General features: G+C 36.1%; 1 protein-coding gene across 2 annotated transcripts; it reads left to right on the forward strand.

The window, feature by feature from the left end:
• The first annotated feature begins 949 nt into the window (after positions 1 to 949).
• On the forward strand, positions 950 to 19,795 carry LOC131008817 (UDP-glucose:glycoprotein glucosyltransferase). 2 transcript variants are annotated; one of them, XM_057935872.1, is made up of 38 exons: positions 950 to 1,343; positions 1,715 to 2,143; positions 2,274 to 2,427; positions 3,063 to 3,234; positions 3,777 to 3,850; positions 4,492 to 4,588; positions 4,673 to 4,785; positions 4,934 to 5,049; positions 5,677 to 5,734; positions 6,788 to 6,940; positions 7,031 to 7,129; positions 7,224 to 7,379; positions 8,634 to 8,702; positions 10,040 to 10,122; positions 10,278 to 10,440; positions 11,073 to 11,207; positions 11,353 to 11,461; positions 11,540 to 11,634; positions 12,753 to 12,865; positions 12,961 to 13,168; positions 13,876 to 13,944; positions 14,392 to 14,537; positions 14,770 to 14,871; positions 15,018 to 15,165; positions 15,828 to 15,884; positions 15,968 to 16,098; positions 16,221 to 16,309; positions 16,377 to 16,726; positions 16,841 to 16,936; positions 17,040 to 17,104; positions 17,348 to 17,450; positions 17,562 to 17,720; positions 17,831 to 17,971; positions 18,151 to 18,194; positions 18,274 to 18,388; positions 19,038 to 19,190; positions 19,273 to 19,495; positions 19,563 to 19,795. In XM_057935872.1, the coding sequence occupies exons 1-37, from the start codon at positions 1,180 to 1,182 to the stop codon at positions 19,447 to 19,449; spliced, it is 4,905 nt and encodes a 1,634-aa protein (XP_057791855.1). In that variant the 5' UTR covers positions 950 to 1,179; the 3' UTR covers positions 19,450 to 19,495; positions 19,563 to 19,795. The 2 variants fall into 2 exon arrangements, with proteins under 2 accessions (XP_057791855.1, XP_057791854.1); XM_057935871.1 differs by having other exon boundaries at positions 19,273 to 19,795.
• The last annotated feature ends 296 nt before the right edge of the window (positions 19,796 to 20,091 follow it).

The raw sequence follows: 20,091 nt of genomic DNA on the forward strand, positions 1-20,091 counted from the left end.
TCTCTTTTTTAGGGGTAAACGACGTCATTTTGTCTAAATTGTTGAAATTAGGTTTAAATTTCAAAAGCCACAATCTCATCCCTCCTTTTTCCGAAATTAGCTTCTTCTTCTTTTTGTTCTTCCGAAATTAGCTTATTCTTCTTGGAGCACATGCTCGAAAATGTACAGTTTTGCAGCTACGTTGAAGCCTGGGCTCGCCGCATGACCTTAATCGAGCAAATTGACCGTCGGGCGAAAAGCTCAATTTTAGTTGTTGGTTGATGTTATTACAAGTTTATAGAAAAACACCAAAAACCACCAGAAACAGACAATGGTGAATATCTCGAAGATGCAATGGTAGCAAAATTAAGATTTCATTCCTTAAACTCGTAAACCTCCAAAAAAGAGAAGAGCAAAAAAAAAAATTAAACCCAGAAATCCGCCGAAAACTCTGTCGCTACACACTAATCTTGAAAAAGTAGTGAAAAATTTAAGTGTCTCAGAAAAAATTAAAAGAAATGACTGCAGGTAATTAACTTAACTAACTGTGGTGGTGGTGGTGGAGCACGGATGCAGAATGAGGTGGTAGGGTTTTGGAGGGTGAGATGCGAGGGGAGATGAAATTAGGGCCTTTTTAGATAATCACTTTCAAAACGACGTCGTTTTGTATTGCCACGTCAGCTACAATAACACATGTTACATAGGCGTGGCAATGTTTAAAGACACCTCAACTTTTCAGTAGTCGGACTTCAATTTTATGAAAAAATTGAAATATATACAAAGTTCATGATTAAAAATGTAAGTTTTAAAATTCGCGTGCATAATGAAAAAATGATTAAAGTTCGTGTTGAAGCAATTAACCTAAAAATAGTAACCATATCTAGACATGTAGCAAAGCGGCAAAGGCATAGAAGTAATGGGCTTTTGAGATTTGTTGAAATTGGGCTATTGGGTTTGTGTCTGCAGTCGTCGCAGTTGGTAATGGTATTTGGATTGCCGTCTCCCTTCCGATGGGAAGCGCTGACTATCTAAAATCAAGTGGAGACCTTCGTCAACACACACACTCTGTATACAAAACCCAACACTCTCTAACCAGACAAAATATATAAATAAAAATTGCATCTTTGAATTTCTTTGCGCCGCGTTCAAAATGGGAATTTAAACGAATCTGCGCAAATCGATCATCAAAGATTGAAGGAAATGGGGGAGAAGCATGTTAGATCTAGATGGTTTTCGTCTGTTGTCGTCTTATTAGTTTTATCTGGGTTGTTTTCGCCCGTTTTTGCTCAGAGCCGCAGTCCCAAGAATGTGCAGGTCGCCCTTAGAGCTAAGTGGTCTGGCACTCCACTTCTTCTAGAGGCTGGGTACTATCTCTCTCCTTACACACACTCTGTAATAACTATATTAAGTGTCATATATAGTAGTTTTCTTCTTTGGAATATGTATGCCTTGTGATTTTTTTTCTGAGTTTTGGGTATTTCTTTTTTTGTATTTGATGGATGCATGTTGAATGTGGTTCATGAGTTTTGGGGGAAATTGTGCGGAACTGAAGAATAAATTTCAACACAATGGCTATATAGTATGACATGGAAGCATTGGATCATAGTTTGCATTTGCAACCTTGTCATGATTCTAGGGGAGTCTTTGATGAACAGTACCATATTTAGCTGGTTTCCCTTCATGAGCTGAGCTGCCTTCTTTGGTTCATCTGACTCCAAATTTTTGAATTTGGCAGGGAATTATTATCTAAAGAATGGAAAGATTTGTTCTGGGATTTCGTTGAATCATGGATCCACTCCGTGGATTCCGATTCCGATTTGAGAACTGCAAAAGATTGTTTGAAGAAGATAGCTGAGCATGGGAAGTCTCTATTAGCTGAACCATTAGCATCAGTGTTTGAATTCTCTCTAACTCTTAGGTCAGCTTCACCTAGACTAGTGTTGTATCGCCAGTTAGCAGAGGAATCTCTTTCTTCTTTTCCTCCAGCTGATGATGGAGGGACATCTGAACCAAGTGAAACCGTGAAGCCCGATAACTCCGAAGCCTTTCTTTTGGGCAAGAACCTCAGGAGTCCTGGAAATAAATGTTGTTGGGTTGATACCGGTGGTTCATTATTCTTTGAAGTCAAAGAATTGCACAAGTGGCTGCTAGATCCTATTGACACGTAAGTCCAGTTCTATGATAGTCTTGTATGCTTATTCTAGGAAATGAGAGATTTATAGCCTTTATGTTTTATACTTCCTGATACTGTAAATTTCCAGCATCTTTTTAAATTATACTTTTTGTGTCCCCAGAAAGGATAATGCATTTCAGTATCCAGAGATTTTTGAATTCGATCATGTCCATCCGGGCTCAACTGCTGGAAGTCCCACTGCCATTCTCTATGGAGCTCTCGGGACTGCGTGCTTTAAGGAATTTCATATGGCCTTATCAGAAGCTGCTAAAATGGTGCAAATGCTTAGAAACTAATTTTTCTCTCTCTTTTTTAACTATGCTAAGCTGAGTGCCTTCATAGTGTTTTTGGAATGTGATTCTTCTTAGGGTGCGATAGGAGAATTTCCTTCTTAATAAGAAACAAATTTGTTAGAAAATTTTAAAAGTAGGTAATACAAAGTAGGGTACCGTAGGAGAATTCAAGGATGAAGAAGAATATTCAGAGGAGGTGTGGTATGGAGTTAAGTTTTAAGTTGGTTGTGGGCCTCAAATTGCAAAGATTTTAAGGCCTTTTTGCGTTAGGTATTGCAAGAGATTGGAGTTGTATTTGTGGTTAGATTGACTTCACCATTGAGGATTTCTCATACCTTTGTATCCTTACTGTCGTTATCCTCATAGCGCACTATAATCTTGTTTATTTAGCTAACTAGTTTGGTCTTCCAGTCTTGAACTACATGAGGCATTTAAAGTGCTCAGTCATTTTGGTCAGGCATCCTTATGTTCCTGCCAATGATTGTGAAGACCTAGAGATATTCCACTTTTTATATTTGTAATGCCATCCATCCTTTTTAGTTGGGTGATATAACTGGAAGGACTCTTCTGTTTCTGATTTGTCTGTCATTTTCTGATCATTTTTATCAACCCTTTAGGGAAAAATCAAGTACGTTGTCAGATCAGTATTGCCTACTGGATGCGAACAAAAAACTTCTCCTTGTGGAGCCATTGGCACAGGTGATTCTGTAAACTTGGGTGGCTATGGTGTTGAGCTTGCACTCAAGAATATGGAATACAAGGCTATGGATGATAGTGCAATAAAGAAAGGTAAAAATTCCATGTTCTTGCTAGATTGATAGTTCTATGATGGCATGAATAAGTGAGATGGTCATGATGCATTTTATTTGTCATAAAACTATCTGTCGTGGAACTCTTACATTGTCCAATCATAATTTTTTTCAAATAGTCTAATTTCATTAGATTTTGAGATCGTTTGCTATCTTAGTTGCATTTACTTGCGAACATGATTAGCCTCCCAGATAATCTACAATTCATTTGTAGAGACGGAGCTTTGTGTCATCCTTATAAAAAGATGGTTGTGGATCCATATATTGCTCCTTGCTTGCTTATATGCATATGCAGATATGCTTGTCTGGTGTGCTTGTGTTGGCCTAGCGCTAGGAGGTTAATGCCCAAGACATGAGGTTCTGGGTTCGAGTCCTCCGTCGCGCGGTCTTTGAATTTCTTTATTTACTTATATAATTTATCAAAAAAAAGATATGCTTGTCTGAATAGCTTTGCACATAGTAACATATTTTACTAATGGTCAAACACCATGATTCTAATGGTTTTTTTCATAACCATGACAGGTGTGACTCTTGAAGATCCCCATACTGAAGATCTTAGCCAAGAAGTCAGAGGATTCATTTTCTCCCGCATTTTGGTTTGTTCATTCTCTCACTCCTTTACAAAGAATTTATAGATTAATTTTAATTAATGAAGAGAAGGCAACAACAAAAAACATGAACAGTTGTATCGTACTCGTTTTGATGTTCAGAATCTCATCACTTTTAATTATCTGTTTTACATATGAAAAGGATGAGAAGAGATCACAATGCCGAAGTCTTATTCTCCTACAAATTAGGGTAGTTACTATCATAGACTCTGTGCATAGAATCACTTGTGGAAGTAGATATCTAAAGAAGATATTTGTTATATACTCAGTTACCCATGCATTTCACTGTTATTCTCAATAATGCGATATGCATTTAGTTTGCCTATGCTGTAAGTATCAGTAGCTTATCTCATCAAGAACCTAGGTGAGATGCTTACTATAAGTAGTTTTGGTTGTGAAGTCTATAATAGAGAACATTCAAAATGAGAAAGAAAGTCCATATTGTTTAAACTCAAAGCTATGAATCATCAGTTAACTTGTGTGCATCACAAAGAATGTCATACGGTATGATAAAGAAACATGTTAATCAAGATCAAGGAATTATTGCTTTAAAAAGTGATATTGAAGAATGTGGTGTAAACCCTATAGACCAGTAAATGTCGTGTTGAAAAATCTTTGCGCTTATGCAGGAACGCAAGTCAGAGCTAACATCTGAAGTAATGGCTTTTAGGGATTATCTACTGTCATCTACTATTTCTGATACGCTGGATGTTTGGGAACTAAAAGGTAGTTCTGTCATAGTAGCTTAAACAACACATGATAAGGTATCAAGCTTAATTATTTACAAATCTTTGTCCTGTAACTGCACAGATTTAGGACATCAAACAGCACAAAGGATAGTGCATGCCTCTGATCCTTTGCAGTCAATGCAGGAAATCAATCAAAATTTTCCTAGTGTCGTGTCTTCATTATCTCGTATGAAGGTATTGTAAGTTTTTGCAGATGATGCAGACGTCTGATATTAGAAATTATAATTTATAAGTCGTGCAATCTGGATGTGGCTGAAACACCACTCTTCAAAGACATGGTGTCCTTCCGTCAGCTGATGTTTTTTATATTAATCTTTTGCAGCTAAATGATTCCATAAAAGATGAAATTATAGCCAACCAGCGAATGATTCCCCCTGGCAAGTCCTTAATGGCTCTGAATGGTGCCTTGCTGAATGTTGAAGATATTGACCTTCATCTGTAATGCTTCTTTCCTATACAACTCTTCTCAACGTTCTCTAATTCCTTCTTTCCTGGTGAAATCTAATTCCCTCCTTGTTAGGAAAAATAGGAATCTCTCTAATCTTTGTTGGGGGTGGGGTTGCATTGCCCTTATACCCTCAGCTCGTGACAAAAGTTTTGAGGGAGTTTGGCTTGAATTGAATTCTGCCAAAATCAAGTTAAGAGCGGTCTGGGTGCTTCACATGCAAAAATGTCAAATGTTATGGAGGGTTGTTGTACTGACTATGTGCAGTGTTGGTCACTTTGGTTAGAGAGAAGTAGAAAATAAATTTGAGGATGAGGAAGATTCCTCAGAAGATGTGTGGTATAGGATTAAGTTCAGAGTTTCTTTGTAGGTCTCAAATCATTAGGAATTTAGGGCTCTTTTTTATTTTCTTTTGTATGTCAGAGACAGAGACTCAGAGTTAGGTAGGCTTTGAAGCCGTATAATTAGCTATAAAGCTCTAATTAATCTGGGCATAACTCAACTTAGTCAGTGTATTAATGCAGAGAGAGAGAGAGAGAGAGGTCCTCAGATGTTTGTGCAATTTTTGGCCAAAAAAATTTGTTCCCGATTCATAATGCTTTTAATGTTGTGTTATGCAGGCTGGTTGACATGGCACATCAGGAGTTGACATTGGCCGATCAGTACAGAAAACTGAAGGTATTGAAATTCCACCACGCGACACATTTATAACTGACTATAAGAAGTAATAGAACTCCTATAATCTTTTGAATTTGTAGATTTTGAGGTTGAGTATGGCCTTAGTTGGTCATGGCCACTTTAGGTTTTTTAGTACTTATAAGACTCTGAACTCTGAAGTTTAGTTTGGACTTTCAGAAACCGAGATACAACCTTAATTGAGATAAGAACTTGTGATCTGGTCAACTAAAAAAATTATGACCTATATAGGTGTGAGAATGAGACCTTGGGTGAACTGGATTGTAATGTTTATCTGATGAGTTCTGTACAATGAAAGATTGGGTGGATGTCCTGTCCCCATGTTATACCCCTGCTTATTTTCTATACATAGAAATTCCTGATTAAAAGAGAAAAAGATAAAAAAAGGATGTCAGTAAAAAGATATACTAGGAAGTTGATATAGCCAACCGTAAAGAAGTTACTGTAGTGATTTATTATTATGACTTAAAGCTCGAGGATAACCTCTTCTATTTACATTGTCTAGGTTTATTAGGAGTTTTGTTCCATATCTGCTCAAGGGAATCGGTTGAAGTACTAGATCATATTAACTTGTGCAGTACATTACTGATGTATGCTTTCTTAGCACTTGGAGTACTTCAAAATTTCAATCGAAAGTTCCTTATCTGGTTGTTGTCTTGCCAATTACTATACTGGGGGTTGGGCCTCCAGTAAATTAACATCAAAACCCTTGACATGGATTCTGGAACTATAATTAATAATTATATAGATCTGGATGCAGTTTCCTCAAATTTTTTTGTAATGTCTAGTTGATTTCGAGATAGTTTTGGTAATGTTGCTACTTCTGTTTAGCATCAATTCTCGTTGGTATACTGGCGGCATTCATTAGTCCCAAATGATATATGTTGAGGAAATTTCAGAAAGTTCCCCACCTCTGATGTTCTTTTGGTTCAGTGCCAATCTTTTTAGCTTGCAATCTCCTCCCTGCACTGTGCTTGATCTCATCGAATATATTCTGAATTTAAAGGCTAATAATGAGTGTTGATAAAATCCTAGATCCCTCCAAGCACCGTAAGGAAATTCCTATCGGTTCTGCCACCTTCAGAAACACATGCATTTCGTGTTGATTTTCGTTCGCCCCATGTTCATTACATTAATAACTTGGAAGTAGATGCCATGTACAAGCGTTGGAGAAGCAATATAAATGAGGTATAACTCTTTGTTTTTTGTTCTCGCCTTTCGGAACTTGATCATTTGCAAATTAAGTTGATTACATGTGTTTCCATGACGGAATTGTAGATTTTGATGCCAGTCTTCCCCGGGCAATTGCGTTACATTCGCAAAAACCTGTTCCATGCAGTTTTTGTTTTAGATCCTGCATCTCCTTGTGGGCTCGAGGCAAGTTTTATGTACTGCATGTCGCTTTGAGTTTCTACATGTGCTTCATATATATAATCTCTGATTCCGTTGGTAATCAATTGTAATATTGCAGACAATTGACACGATCATTGCCTTGTTTGAGAACAATCTTCCTATGAGGTTTGGTGTAATATTGTACTCGGCAAAGTTAGTTGACACGATTGAAGCAAATGACGGTGAACTTCCAATTGCTCATTTAAAGGATGATTTTGAAGACATTTCCGGCTTGGTAATTCTTTAGCTTACGAAGTCCAAACATCTCAGTGTTTTCTTATATTCTCTTATATGTCTCCAGTAAAATGTGAATGTTTCTTCACGAATTCAGATTCCAACCTTATTGACTGCAGTATCTTAATTAAGGGTGACTTGTCATCTTTTGCAGTCTTTGGTTCAATTTTCATCCTCCAAAAAATGAACTGAACATTACTCACATTCTCTATCAAATTCTTCCTAAGCAATCTTCTCTTACCAGAAATGTTTAGTAACAACAATAAACACATATCTCATTCCTATCTCCTGAGGGCTGAGGACATATTTATGTGAAATACTTGTCTAATTAGTCTAAACAGAATCAAACAATGTCTTGAAGTCTTGACACCTTCTTTTCTTAGGTTCAGGCACTCTGCTTAATTTTCTTGGAACCCTTGCTTTTATTCTTGCTATAATCAGCAAAGATGGCTCTTTTATATTTCCTTGGAGATAAGTTCTAATTTGAAATCAGCAAAGATAATTTCTATCCTACGAAGTGTAACTTAAAACATCTTTCTTTGAAGACCTCTCCTGATGGTACAGAGTACATGATCTTAAGCTGAGCAAATAATAACTATTCATTATATTGTACTCCCTCTGTCCCAAACGAAATGTCCTGTTTCCTTTTTTGGCAATACACTCTCTCTCTATACTTAATATTTAAATAATTTCCACCAACCCACTTTATCTACTTTATACACATTTCTTAATCTCCGTGCCGAAAAGAAATAGGACATTTCGTTTGGGACGGAGGGAGTATGAAAAAGGTGGCTTCATAAGAATTTATGACCCTCCATGTCAATTTTTGGTTTTGTGTGGTGAAGAAGGAAAAAACTTGTGTGGTGTAGCATTGAGGTCTAGGATATTGTGCTTACAAGTAATCACTACTAAAGTTCATTGTGGTAATATCATGAAGAATTAATTAGCACTTATGTATTTTTTTATGAGCTGCACTTGGATGTTATTTTAATATAAATAATTCCTATTTTTATTTTTTATTTTATATACATACATATATATATATATATATATATGTATGTATATTTTTTAGACTAGGGACCAATTATATGCTATAAGAAACTGAAAGAAATTTTCTTGGTAAAGACTGAAAAACATAGAGAAAACACTGTAACAAGACTCGAAGCAAGGATAGTAAAATATATATATCTATGTTGGCTTGAGCTCAAAGAATCACTCTTTACTCTCATGATGATGTGTCGTTTCAATTTGGCAGATCATACGACTTTTCAATTACATCAAAGAAAATCATGGAGCTCTGACGGCTTTCCAGTTCTTGAGCAACGTAAGAACCTGATCTCTTGTTATTAAACACTTGGAATTGCCCTTTCAAACTCTTTTGTTCGGTTCAATCTATGAAATAGTCTGTATGAATAACATTCTGTTTCATTGTTATAACCCTCATATGCTACTTGCCAAAAATGTATGAATAACATTATGTTTCATTGTTATAACCCTCATATGCTACTTGCCACGAATACTCGGCATGAATAGTGTGCACATATCATACATACTGAGAACAACACAATATTTTGACCGAATACACTCGCAAAAACATAGATTAAGATGCATGACTACTATACTAATTATTAATATTATGTGTGTATATATATATAGAAAGAGAGAATGGATTCAGTGAGAATGAATATCTTTCATGAGAACCCAAACAAATCAATAAAATCTATGAACAAATCAATGGAACACATGAAAATCCACTAATGTGATTGTTTTATCTAATTGTTCATGGATTTTATGGGTTTGTGCGGTGTTTCCACAGTTCTCATGTAAATATGATATCTTTCGTGAGAATTGTGAGAACACTGCACAAATCCAGAAAGTCCATGAACAAGAAATGATCAGAGTGAACAATTGGATATAATACACGAACAACTACATTAGTTGATTTTCAATCATGAACATGTGTTATATTTAGTTGTTCACGATCTGGTCATCTCTTGTTTGTACGTTTTATGTGTTTGTGATAGTTATCAGTTATCACCAAAAGATATGATTCTCACTAGATCTCATATATATAATTTCATGGTGAATGCAGTAACTTCATATGTTCAATGCAATGTTCTTACGTTCTCACTAAAAATGCAGTTCTCACGAGAACCAACCCCTATATATATAGGGTGTGGTCAAATAAGAACTTCTTAACTGAACCTATAAAGTAACTACACCAAACTCCTATTATTTAGTTACTCACAGTTCTCACAATATATATTTAGCAATTATGCAACACAAGTTATCTTACGATCATTAGTACACAAATATGGAAGGATAAAAATGCATCTCTAGCATGTAATATTGGACGCTAGTAGGATGAAAGACATTTTTATCGAATACCAATACAAGCATTCTTAGTTGGGTTGAAATATTGGGCATTATTGTTTTGTTTGAGCTTTGGGACGCTAATTCCCTTTTGGAAATTTGGTATTGGGTTTCAATTTGCATGGGTTTGGATATCCATTCCCTTTTGTGTGATCCTGTGAAGTTGGACGGTGTTTCACTTACTGAAACATACAATTATTGATCTATTCTTGGTGATCAGTTGAGTGTCATGGCTAAGAGATTGTGTTCTAATGTACACATATTTTCATCTGTATTTCACAATTACAGGTGAACAAATTGAGAATGGAGTCGGGTGCAGATGATAGTCCTGAAGTGCATCATGTTGAAGGGGCTTTTGTGGAAACAGTGCTGTAAGACTTTTAAAATTATCTTCTTGTAACTGTGATAATGTTGTGATTTTTCCTCGCATCTGCAAGGCTCGTTGATTGTCCAATTGAATACTTGTGCTTGTTGGTTTAAATTATTACCAATTTCTCAGAGATCTAATCATAATTTACCCTTTTAGGCCTAGGGTGAAAACACCCCCTCAAGAAACTTTACTGAAATTGGAGAAGGACCAAACATTGAACGAACTGTCTGGGGAGAGCTCCCTGTTTGCCTTTAAACTGGGTTTTGCTAAGCTCGAGTGTTCTCTCTTGATGAATGGACTTGTCTATGAACCTAATGAGGTACACTTTGAACTTTTCTTTCATAATCTATTAAAATATTTTGTTTTATTATCATTGAATTTGTTTTGGGCTGAGCTACTACATTGTGTATTCTTACAATGTTTACTATTGAATTCGTACAAGCCATGGTTGTGTTACATGTATGTATATTTTGGTAATTCCTAAGTATTCGTATCATTTGTTATTATAGTGTCATAAAAAATATTTAGGCCAATGGATACAACCATATAATTGTTTGACCCATATGCAGTCAAGAACTTGGAATCCTTCGCACTTTGAGTGTCTTTGTTTTTTGAAGAATGAAATATCCTGTTTTCTTGGAATCCCATGTTGAATGACTGCATTTGGGAGAAAAGTCATTTAACATTTATTGGCTTCAGCAATTGATTATTACCTTCATGTTGAATGTCGAAAATATGAAGAGTTCTTTGAGAATAACTGCTGTAAGGTGTAGTTTCTTCTTGGTTTTCATCAAATTCATGTATCATACTAAGTGTGTTTTCTCCAATCCTTTTAAATGGTTGGCATTGTTTCCTTGTGAACTGATATTCTAAAATCACAGAATCAAGCTTCAAAATCTTTATTTTTAGTACATGTTGACATGATTTTTTTGTTGGTTCTTCCATTACCAGGAGGCTCTTATAAATGCAATGAATGAAGAGCTTCCCAGAATACAAGAGCAAGTTTACTATGGACAAATAAATTCTCATACTGATGTTCTGGACAAATTTCTTTCTGAAAGTGGTGTCCAGCGTTATAACCCAAAGGTAAATTTTGATCACATCTTTCATATTTAAATGTAGTTTTGTATAGCTTCAAAAAAAAATTGTAGTTTTGTATATGTTTATCATTTTGTGTTCTTCTCTTGGTATGGTTCTCTGGCTAAAGCTTGTTGAACCTTTGATCCTGTAGATAATTGCAGATGGGAAGGCCGCCAAACCAAAGTTTGTCTCTTTGTGTGAATCAATTCTCATGAAAGAATCAGTATTGAATGACCTTTACTACCTGCATTCATATGAAAGTAAGTTCTTGGTGAGGAAATCAAGAATGTTAATCTTCATCTTATTTGAAATATCTGATCTTGGGCATTTGATTTCAGCGTTTGATGATTTGAAGCCAGTCACTCATATTCTTGTTGTTGATGTCACTTCAAAGAAAGGGATGAAGTTGCTGCATGAAGGAATTCGCTATCTGGTGATATTTATGCTGAAGTTTGTTTAATTTAATACTAGTATTTTTATTTGTGTTAATAGGCAAAAATGCCCTTTTCTTATAAACACTTGTAAAAATGCCCTTTTTCATAAGTGAAAAAGGGCATTTTTACAAGTGTTTATAAGAAAAGGGCATTTTTGCAAATGCCTCTTTTTATTTTCTCCACCGTGATAATTGATAGGTGCTTTGTTTAGGAAATCCCACTTTATGCCCTATCATGTACTCCACTTCCCAAATCAAATGTGTTGCGTCCCCATATATGTCCTTGAATTATGTTAGAAATAAACTTGAAAGGATATACAATGGAAATAACATGGGTAAATATCACTTTAAAGTCCAAACTCGCATTCTCAATTATATCTTAAATTATTGAAGATGCTTTTTTAATTTATGAATTATCGATTTTGTATCAATTAATTGTACCCTCTAATTCAATTTTCGGCTTCGGAAAGTTGGCATGGCTTGTCGTTTTGTGCCATGTAAGTTTAGAAAAGAATAATTCTAAATACACTATGGCATCCGGTGAACCACACCAACTTTCCGGAGTCAAAAAAATGGATTGAGGATACAATCGATAATCATGATTAAAAAAATAGTTTGGATAGTTGAAGATATAATTGATTGTGCGAAAATAGTTTGGGTTTATAACTTTATAGTGACATGTACCCAAATAACAAACCATAATAGGGTTATTTTAATAAAATGATTGGTGCTTATAAGAGTATGAAAAAGTAATTAAGTTCGGGTTGAGGAACTTATTTCTTGGGGAGCTTATTATACAGCTTATAAGAACTTATTTTTCCAAACACTTCTCAAGAGATTATAAGCTCCTAAACAACTTATAAGTTGTTTTAAGGAGCTTATAAGCTCAGACATTTGACCTAGTATGCAATCAAGCTCTTTTATCTTTTCTGATTTTGGCTTCTACGAACAATGATTAGTTTTTCTAATATGTTTGCTTTAAAATATTTTGAAGAGATATAGTCAGAAGCATCTTTATGTTTCTTAATTCCCACACTAATTGGTTGAATGGTTTACTTGTTCTGAGAAGTTTTCCTATTCTGTTCCTTGTTTGTAATAATGCTTGAATTATGTTTCAGATTGGTGGCACCAAATATGCTCGGATTGGCGTGTTGTTTAACGTTAATGATGATGCAACTTTACCAAGTCTCCTTTTCATGGAAGTCTTCAAGTTTACTGTATCCTCATACAGGTTGGTTGAGTTTCTTATATTTGTAGCCCCCCCCCCCCCCCCCCCCCCGCCGCAAATGCTATGTCTTCTTATAATCTCTCTTATTTACCTTGCAGCCATAAAAAAGGAGTACTGCAGTTTATCGATCAACTCTGTTCATTCTACGAAAAGGAATATATGTTATCTTCTGGGGTTACTGAAAGCTATCTGGCACTTACTGATAAGGTTTTACAGTTAGCGGATGCAAATGGGTTGCCATCAAAGGGCTATAAATCCACCTGCTCAGGATTTTCTGCTGATAATTTTAGGGGTTACTTAAAAAAGGTTCGCGATTCTTCTTCTTCTTCTGGTGTTTCTGTTCATGAACAACTAAGTCATGGGTTTTCTCTTTAGTCAAATTTCTACGTTTCACATAGATATAAGTCGACCTATTGAATCAACTCTATTTTGATTTGTGGAACAACTTAGTGGAATCATACCAGGGTCAGTTTTTGCCTTCATATTTTCAATTATTCTATATGCTTTATTGTCTACATATACTTGGTCAAGATTCAATCAGACGAAAAATTCTTGCATGGTCCAAAGGCCTCTTATCTATCAATGGAAAAATCTCCATGTGTGGTGGGATAAGGAATCCTAGAAAGACTGATTTCCCATTTGGTCTTGTTTTTGTTTCTCACTGGTAAACATTAGTTTTCTTCAAAGGTTGTTCCTGGTAGAATTACTTGATGATGATTCCATCATACAATCCACATACATGTGAATGAAATAGTGAGATACGACAGGACAATCAAGCCAACAGATTATAGTCTAGCACTTTCGAATAACATTTTTCACGAGGGAAATGCAAAAGCATCAATTGCACTAATAAAGACATTAGCCCTACATACTCTGGTCTCTTGTTTAGTGGGCGAGGCCAGGAAAGGATACTGTTATATTCTATTATGTGCCCTAAATACATTTATTGATTGCTAAATTATTTATAGATTGTCCTACATACACTCTTGACATTTTGTTCAATTCATGTGCAGGTGACCCAGTTCTTGTATAGGACTATTGGTCTTGAATTTGGGGTCAACGCAGTTATTACCAATGGCAGAGTGAGTATCTTTTCACCCTTCTTGATTTATATTGCAGACTTTGGATGTGCCTGTACTCATAATAATATTTCGAATAAGTTTGCATGTAATAGCAATAGTGTGTTCTGTTAGAAGGTAATAGGAGACTCTTTAAAGATGCAAGGAATTATTAGGCAGGTGGCACCGGATTAGGTTTGTCGGGTTTCAACTTATAACGATCACAAATCTAATGTTGTTAGAAGTTGGAGCATCATGCTGTAGTACGATTTTATTTTGATTTTGCTTTAGGATCCCTCATCTCATTGTGCCTCTTTACTCTTTAGTTTTATTGATAGAATATTGTTTTTTTATTGTAAATAATATTGGTTAATATATCGAGATTCATAAACTCATAATGCATTGGCTTTTGAGTTGTTCTTTTTGGCAATTAATTCTTAAATATCTTGTATATTCCACTGTGTTCCACAGGTGGTCCGACTTTTTGATGGTAGTACATTCTTGAGCCATGATTTGCATCTTCTTGAATCATTAGAGTTCAAGCAACGTATAAAACACATTGCTGAAATAATTGAAGAGATAAAATGGGAGGGTATTGATCCCGACATGTTGACAAGGTACATCAATGGAGTTCTAGGCTCATTTCTTTAATGCTGTTAAATCCATAGTGTAGCTACATTCCTATAATTAGTTCTAACTTTGCAATCGTATCAAGTGAAGAATATCCCAAATGTTGCATATTCTTTACCCTACCAGCTTTTGATTCTCTTTGCTAGCTTCAATTCAGCATATTTTTTCATTCACATTGATTAATCTGCTAATAAATATTTTATTTTGTCCTCTTTGCAGCAAATTCATCAGTGACATTGTCATGGCCATCTCATCCTCAACTTCTACAAGGGATCGAAGCTCTGAAAGTGCCCGTTTTGAAATTCTGAATGCAGATTACAGGTACTGCCTACTTGTTTGCAAGAATTATTTTATTCTGGAGGTGAGGAAAGGGATATGATAAAAACTTTCTTTGATTCTGTTACTAGAAAGCAGTTGGCTGCAAGGATTCATTGACTAAATTCCTTCTGTTATAAAACTTTCTACAGCGCTGTTATTTTGCAAAACGAAAATTCAAGCATCCATATAGATGCCGTGATTGATCCCTTGAGTCCTTCTGGCCAAAAGCTTGCAGCTCTTCTTCGAATTCTGTCGAAGTATGTACAACCAAGCATGCGACTTGTGCTCAATCCAATGGTAAGAATGTCGAATCAAAAGCTGCCTCAGAGTCTGAAGTACCTTACTGAAAATTTACATGATATAAAGAGACTAACATGTGATTTCTAATCTGATGTTAATGTGCAATCATGAAGCAAAATGTGCTATTAAGCATAATAGCGAGACTTAAGAACTAACTGACCTATGCATCAATCCAGAACCTTATTTTGTAATGTAAGTCTTATTTGTCTCTGAAGCTAATATTGGAGTTTACGCTGGAAAAGGCTATCCTGCATTTGGCCCCTGTTGAAGGCCTAAAGGAAAAGAAACTTTACGTTTTACCTCAAGTTTGCGACGATAGTAAACTAGATCGTAGCATCTGAAATTTCTTTTTCGCCATCATCAAAGGCCAAGTAACAAGGCAAAGATCGATGTTGTATTATTTAATTTATTTTGCCAGATACCATTGAAATCACTTCTCAAAGGCATCAAATTCAGGCTTGAAACTTAGGCGAACGACTGTTATTTACTCTGGCGGTAGTCTTTTACGTGTAGTGGAGACCTGGTCTATCTTTTATTATGTGCTTTATGTTGTTATTTATGTGCCCAAGTGTTATAGAACAATCTTTGTGGATATGTGGCTAAGTACATCACTATGCCTTAAAATATAGTGTCTAAAATTGTTATTATGTTCCTGGCAGAGTTCTCTAGTGGATCTTCCGTTGAAGAATTACTACAGATATGTAGTGCCTACTATGGTAAACCTTAACACTCTTAGCCCATCACCCATTTATTTAAGATTCCCTTGCTTCCTATCCTCACTTTGTCATTGACTTTTCAGGATGACTTCAGTGCTACGGATCATGTGGTACGTGGTCCTAGAGCATTTTTTGCGAACATGCCACTATCTAAGACTCTCACCATGAATCTAGATGTTCCTGAACCATGGCTAGTTCAGCCTGTAGTTGCTGTGTAAGTAAAAAATCTTTACAAGCAGTGGCATGTGAAAAATTCATTGCTGCTCTTCAAATATTAAACCATGAGTTTTTATGTTTCCTTTAACGTTCAATGTTAATAAGAGTGCTATTTTGCAGCCACGACCTGGACAACATATTGCTAGAGAATCTTGGTGACACCAGGACCTTGCAAGCAGTGTTTGAACTTGAAGCTCTTGTCCTTACAGGTATATTTTGCTATAATATGGAGTTTGATAATCAGTCAAAGATGCTAATAAAGTAATACGCAACCAGGTCATTGCTCTGAAAAGGATCACGAACCCCCTCGGGGCCTGCAGTTGATTCTCGGGACTAAACATGCTCCCCACTTGGTCGATACTCTTGTGATGGCAAATTTGGGTTACTGGCAAATGAAGGTCCTCCCTGGGGTATGGTACTTGCAGATGGCACCAGGTAGAAGTTCCGAGTTATATGTCATGAAGGAAGATAGTGAAGGAGCAGGGGAGACGACTTTGTTGAAACGAATCACGATAGATGATCTACGGGGTAAATTGGTTCATATGGAAGTGATCAAGAAGAAGGGCATGGAGAGAGAGAAACTCTTGTTGCCAGCTGATGATGACAGTCGTTCTAATATGGAAAAGGTAAGAAACTAAGAATTTCCCCGATATGTTTTACTGTATATAATGCCTATAAAATTTTCTTTTATTAGCTTCCGAATCTTATAATCGCTGGGATTTTGTCGAATAAATGTTCAGGGATCTCACAACAGCTGGAACTCAAATATCCTCAAATGGGCTTCTGGACTTATTGGAGGGAAAGAACAATCTAAGAAGGATGAGAGCAGTTCCTTGGTAATATTAATACTCATTAATGGACATTCCTATATGCTTATGCTTGTATTGTTTTTATGACAAGATTATGTATCTCTATAAGTAATTTCACAATTTGTTGCAGAAGCAAGGAAATGGTGGTCGTCACGGGGACAAAATTAATATATTCTCAGTCGCATCTGGGCACCTGTAAGTTCCCTATATCTCCACTTCGTTAGTTTCTTTAACCCCGTGGTCGGAAATATACGTAGGTGGAAATTTGGTTAAACAAAAATATATAAATAAGGAAAAACAAAAGAAACGGCTTTAAAGGTGAGGATCTAGTGTTTCTTTCCTTGGCACTGGGTATGTGAATTGGAATCGGCAAATCGCTGTGGCAGATTTTAACTCTCTGCATTTACATTTAACGTGTGACAAACTACTTTTATGCAGGTATGAACGTTTTCTCAAAATTATGATTCTAAGTGTCCTGAAAAATACAGATCGACCCGTCAAGTTTTGGTTTATAAAGAATTATCTTTCTCCTCAATTCAAGGTTTGCCCTTCACTTTCGTTAATTTTTATTGTTTCTATTTGCTCATCTGGACTTTATTTATTTAAACCTATTTTTCCCCTTTGCCTAAGCATTACGTATGATTTTTGGCAGGATGTGATCCCTCATATGGCACATGAATATGGCTTCGAGTATGAATTGATCACCTATAAGTGGCCTACATGGCTTCACAAACAAAAGGAGAAACAACGAATAATATGGGCATACAAAATCCTTTTTCTTGATGTCATTTTTCCACTTGCCCTAGAAAAGGTATTCTGGTTTTGTAATATGATAGTTTATGTTGCTTAAATGATGATTTGTTTCGATGTACTGCAGCTATATTTGTAAATATGTTTTTACTCATAATATTATACTTGCAGGTTATATTCGTTGATGCCGATCAGATCGTGAGGGCAGACATGGGAGAACTTTATGATATGGATTTAAAAGGACGGCCCCTTGCGTATACTCCTTTCTGTGACAATAACAAAGACATGGATGGCTATCGGTTTTGGAAACAAGTAAATCTCCCTTCAATTGTTTATCATTCCTTTTTTCCCCTTGTAGAAGTTGGATAAGATAGTCTACTGATTGTAACTTATAATCAATAATTAGATTTAAAAAAATACATTTCTTATCCCAAAACAACAGGGGGAAAAGTTAACATTATAGCTGATTGGCTTTTTGAATTTTTAAACAGGGATTTTGGAAAGATCATTTGCGTGGAAGACCGTATCATATTAGGTATGCGGCTTTTCATTTCTTTTGGAATTTGATATCTATTCATTCTTAAAAACAAGCCTAACATGGGTTGCTTCTGTAGTGCTTTATATGTTGTTGATTTGGTCAAATTTCGGGAGACAGCAGCGGGAGATCAATTAAGAGTGTTTTATGAAACCCTAAGCAAAGACCCCAACAGTCTTTCTAATCTCGACCAGGTAAGTGATGAGTTTCTTTGGTTGCTTTAGCTCTTGCTTCTCTCAATTTTCTTGAATAACTGAGAATACCATGCCTGCTCTTCATTGTGTCGATTTTGGATTTAGTCATGTTTTGAAGTGCTTAAGTATCGTAATGAATGAGATGTACTTCTTTTCCCACCATGAAAACCAACCAAGGAAACTATGGAATTATAATTGCTGGTTGAATTTTGAAAGATACATGGTTTCCAAAGTCCCCATAGAGCAATAGCTTGCACTCGTAACTCATGAGAATGAAGTTCTGAGAACTTTGAGTATAAAGTTACTGTGTTAAATGAGTAATGATGATTGACAAAAGTTTGAGGTACATCTAGAAACCGGAACTAAGTACCTTTGCGATTATTGTTTACTATCTTAGTATATGATTAAACACTTCCAAGCATGAAGCAGCTTCAATGTTACTGGGTTCAGTAGTGTTATCTGCTTCTTCTCGTAATCAGTCTACATTAATGAGAGAGAGAGAGAGAGAGAGAGAGAGAGAGAGAGAGAGAGAGAGAGATGCAATAATATTAATTGCCTCTGCTTTAATTCAGTCTACATTCATGAGAGAGAGAGATTCGAAATCTGTCTGAAAGTGACATGTTGCTGATAAGATTGATGCATGTTTCAGGATCTTCCAAACTATGCTCAGCACATGGTGCCCATCTTTTCCCTGCCACAAGAATGGCTATGGTGTGAGTCGTGGTGCGGTAACGCCACGAAAACCAAGGCAAAAACCATAGATCTCTGCAACAATCCCATGACTAAGGAGCCCAAGCTTCAGGTTTTTCCCCTACTCCACAACTCTTTACTCGTCCCCTCACATCTCAACTCTCATCTTCCGCCCTCTGCTTTCTTTCTTGTAGGGAGCCAGAAGAATAGTTGCAGAGTGGCCGGATCTCGATCTAGAAGCTAGGCGCTTCACAGCCAAATTTCTGGGCGAGGATATTGAACCCCAAGAGCAACAAGCACCACCTCCCCCTGAAATCCAGAAACCAATTGATTATTCAGCAGAGGACGCAGAATCAAAAGCAGAATTGTGATTGACGGCCCCAGAAGGTCCACAGATTCTTCAGCAACGTCGACAAGGTAAAGTTTTGCGAAACCCCTGAGGAAAATCAAGAATAAACCTAACAGAGAGATCCATTTTTCACAGGAGATGCTTGCAACATTGGTCTAACACTGTAAAACGACGTTTACACAAAATGTGCAACATTGAGATTGTTCTCATGATATGGGAGGCTGAATTTTGTCTGCAATATATATGAGATTTTAGTTACGAACCTGTATTATTACATAACTTCATAGTTATATTACAATTTTGTATGTTTTTTTGTTCTGATTTATGATGATAGCATATGCAGATGGATGGCATTTGCTTGTGTATTATTCATTCCTTCTCAATTGTGCTCAATTTGTTTGAGGAAATCTAGGGAAATTTATTCTTTAGATCTTCGAAAATTGGATTTTATTATGTTAAGAAGAGTTGGTAATTAACTTCATATTGAGAAATGAGGTGTGATGATTACTTGTATTGTTCCACAAGAAAAATGCAGTCCTTGTGATTCGAATAATTCAGACGAGGGGGGTGTAGCTGAGTCGAGTCGAATATATTTTTAGTTTACTAATATGTATGAAGCTTACAAGGTAATTAGCACTAAAAAGAGACTAGCCTAGATTAAAAA

This window comes from Salvia miltiorrhiza, chromosome 2 (genome assembly GCF_028751815.1).
Source record: "Salvia miltiorrhiza cultivar Shanhuang (shh) chromosome 2, IMPLAD_Smil_shh, whole genome shotgun sequence".
Classification (NCBI taxonomy): Eukaryota; Viridiplantae; Streptophyta; class Magnoliopsida; order Lamiales; family Lamiaceae; genus Salvia; species Salvia miltiorrhiza.

Bases quoted from the DNA above. Each gene is read 5' to 3' on its own strand.
- LOC131008817 (XM_057935871.1), top strand. From the start codon at position 1,180: ATGGGGGAGAAGCATGTTAGATCTAGATGGTTTTCGTCTGTTGTCGTC. The intron at 14,538-14,769 runs GTACATCAATGG...TCCTCTTTGCAG, and splicing joins GATCCCGACATGTTGACAAG to CAAATTCATCAGTGACATTG. The intron at 16,099-16,220 runs GTAAGTAAAAAA...GCTATTTTGCAG, and splicing joins GTTCAGCCTGTAGTTGCTGT to CCACGACCTGGACAACATAT.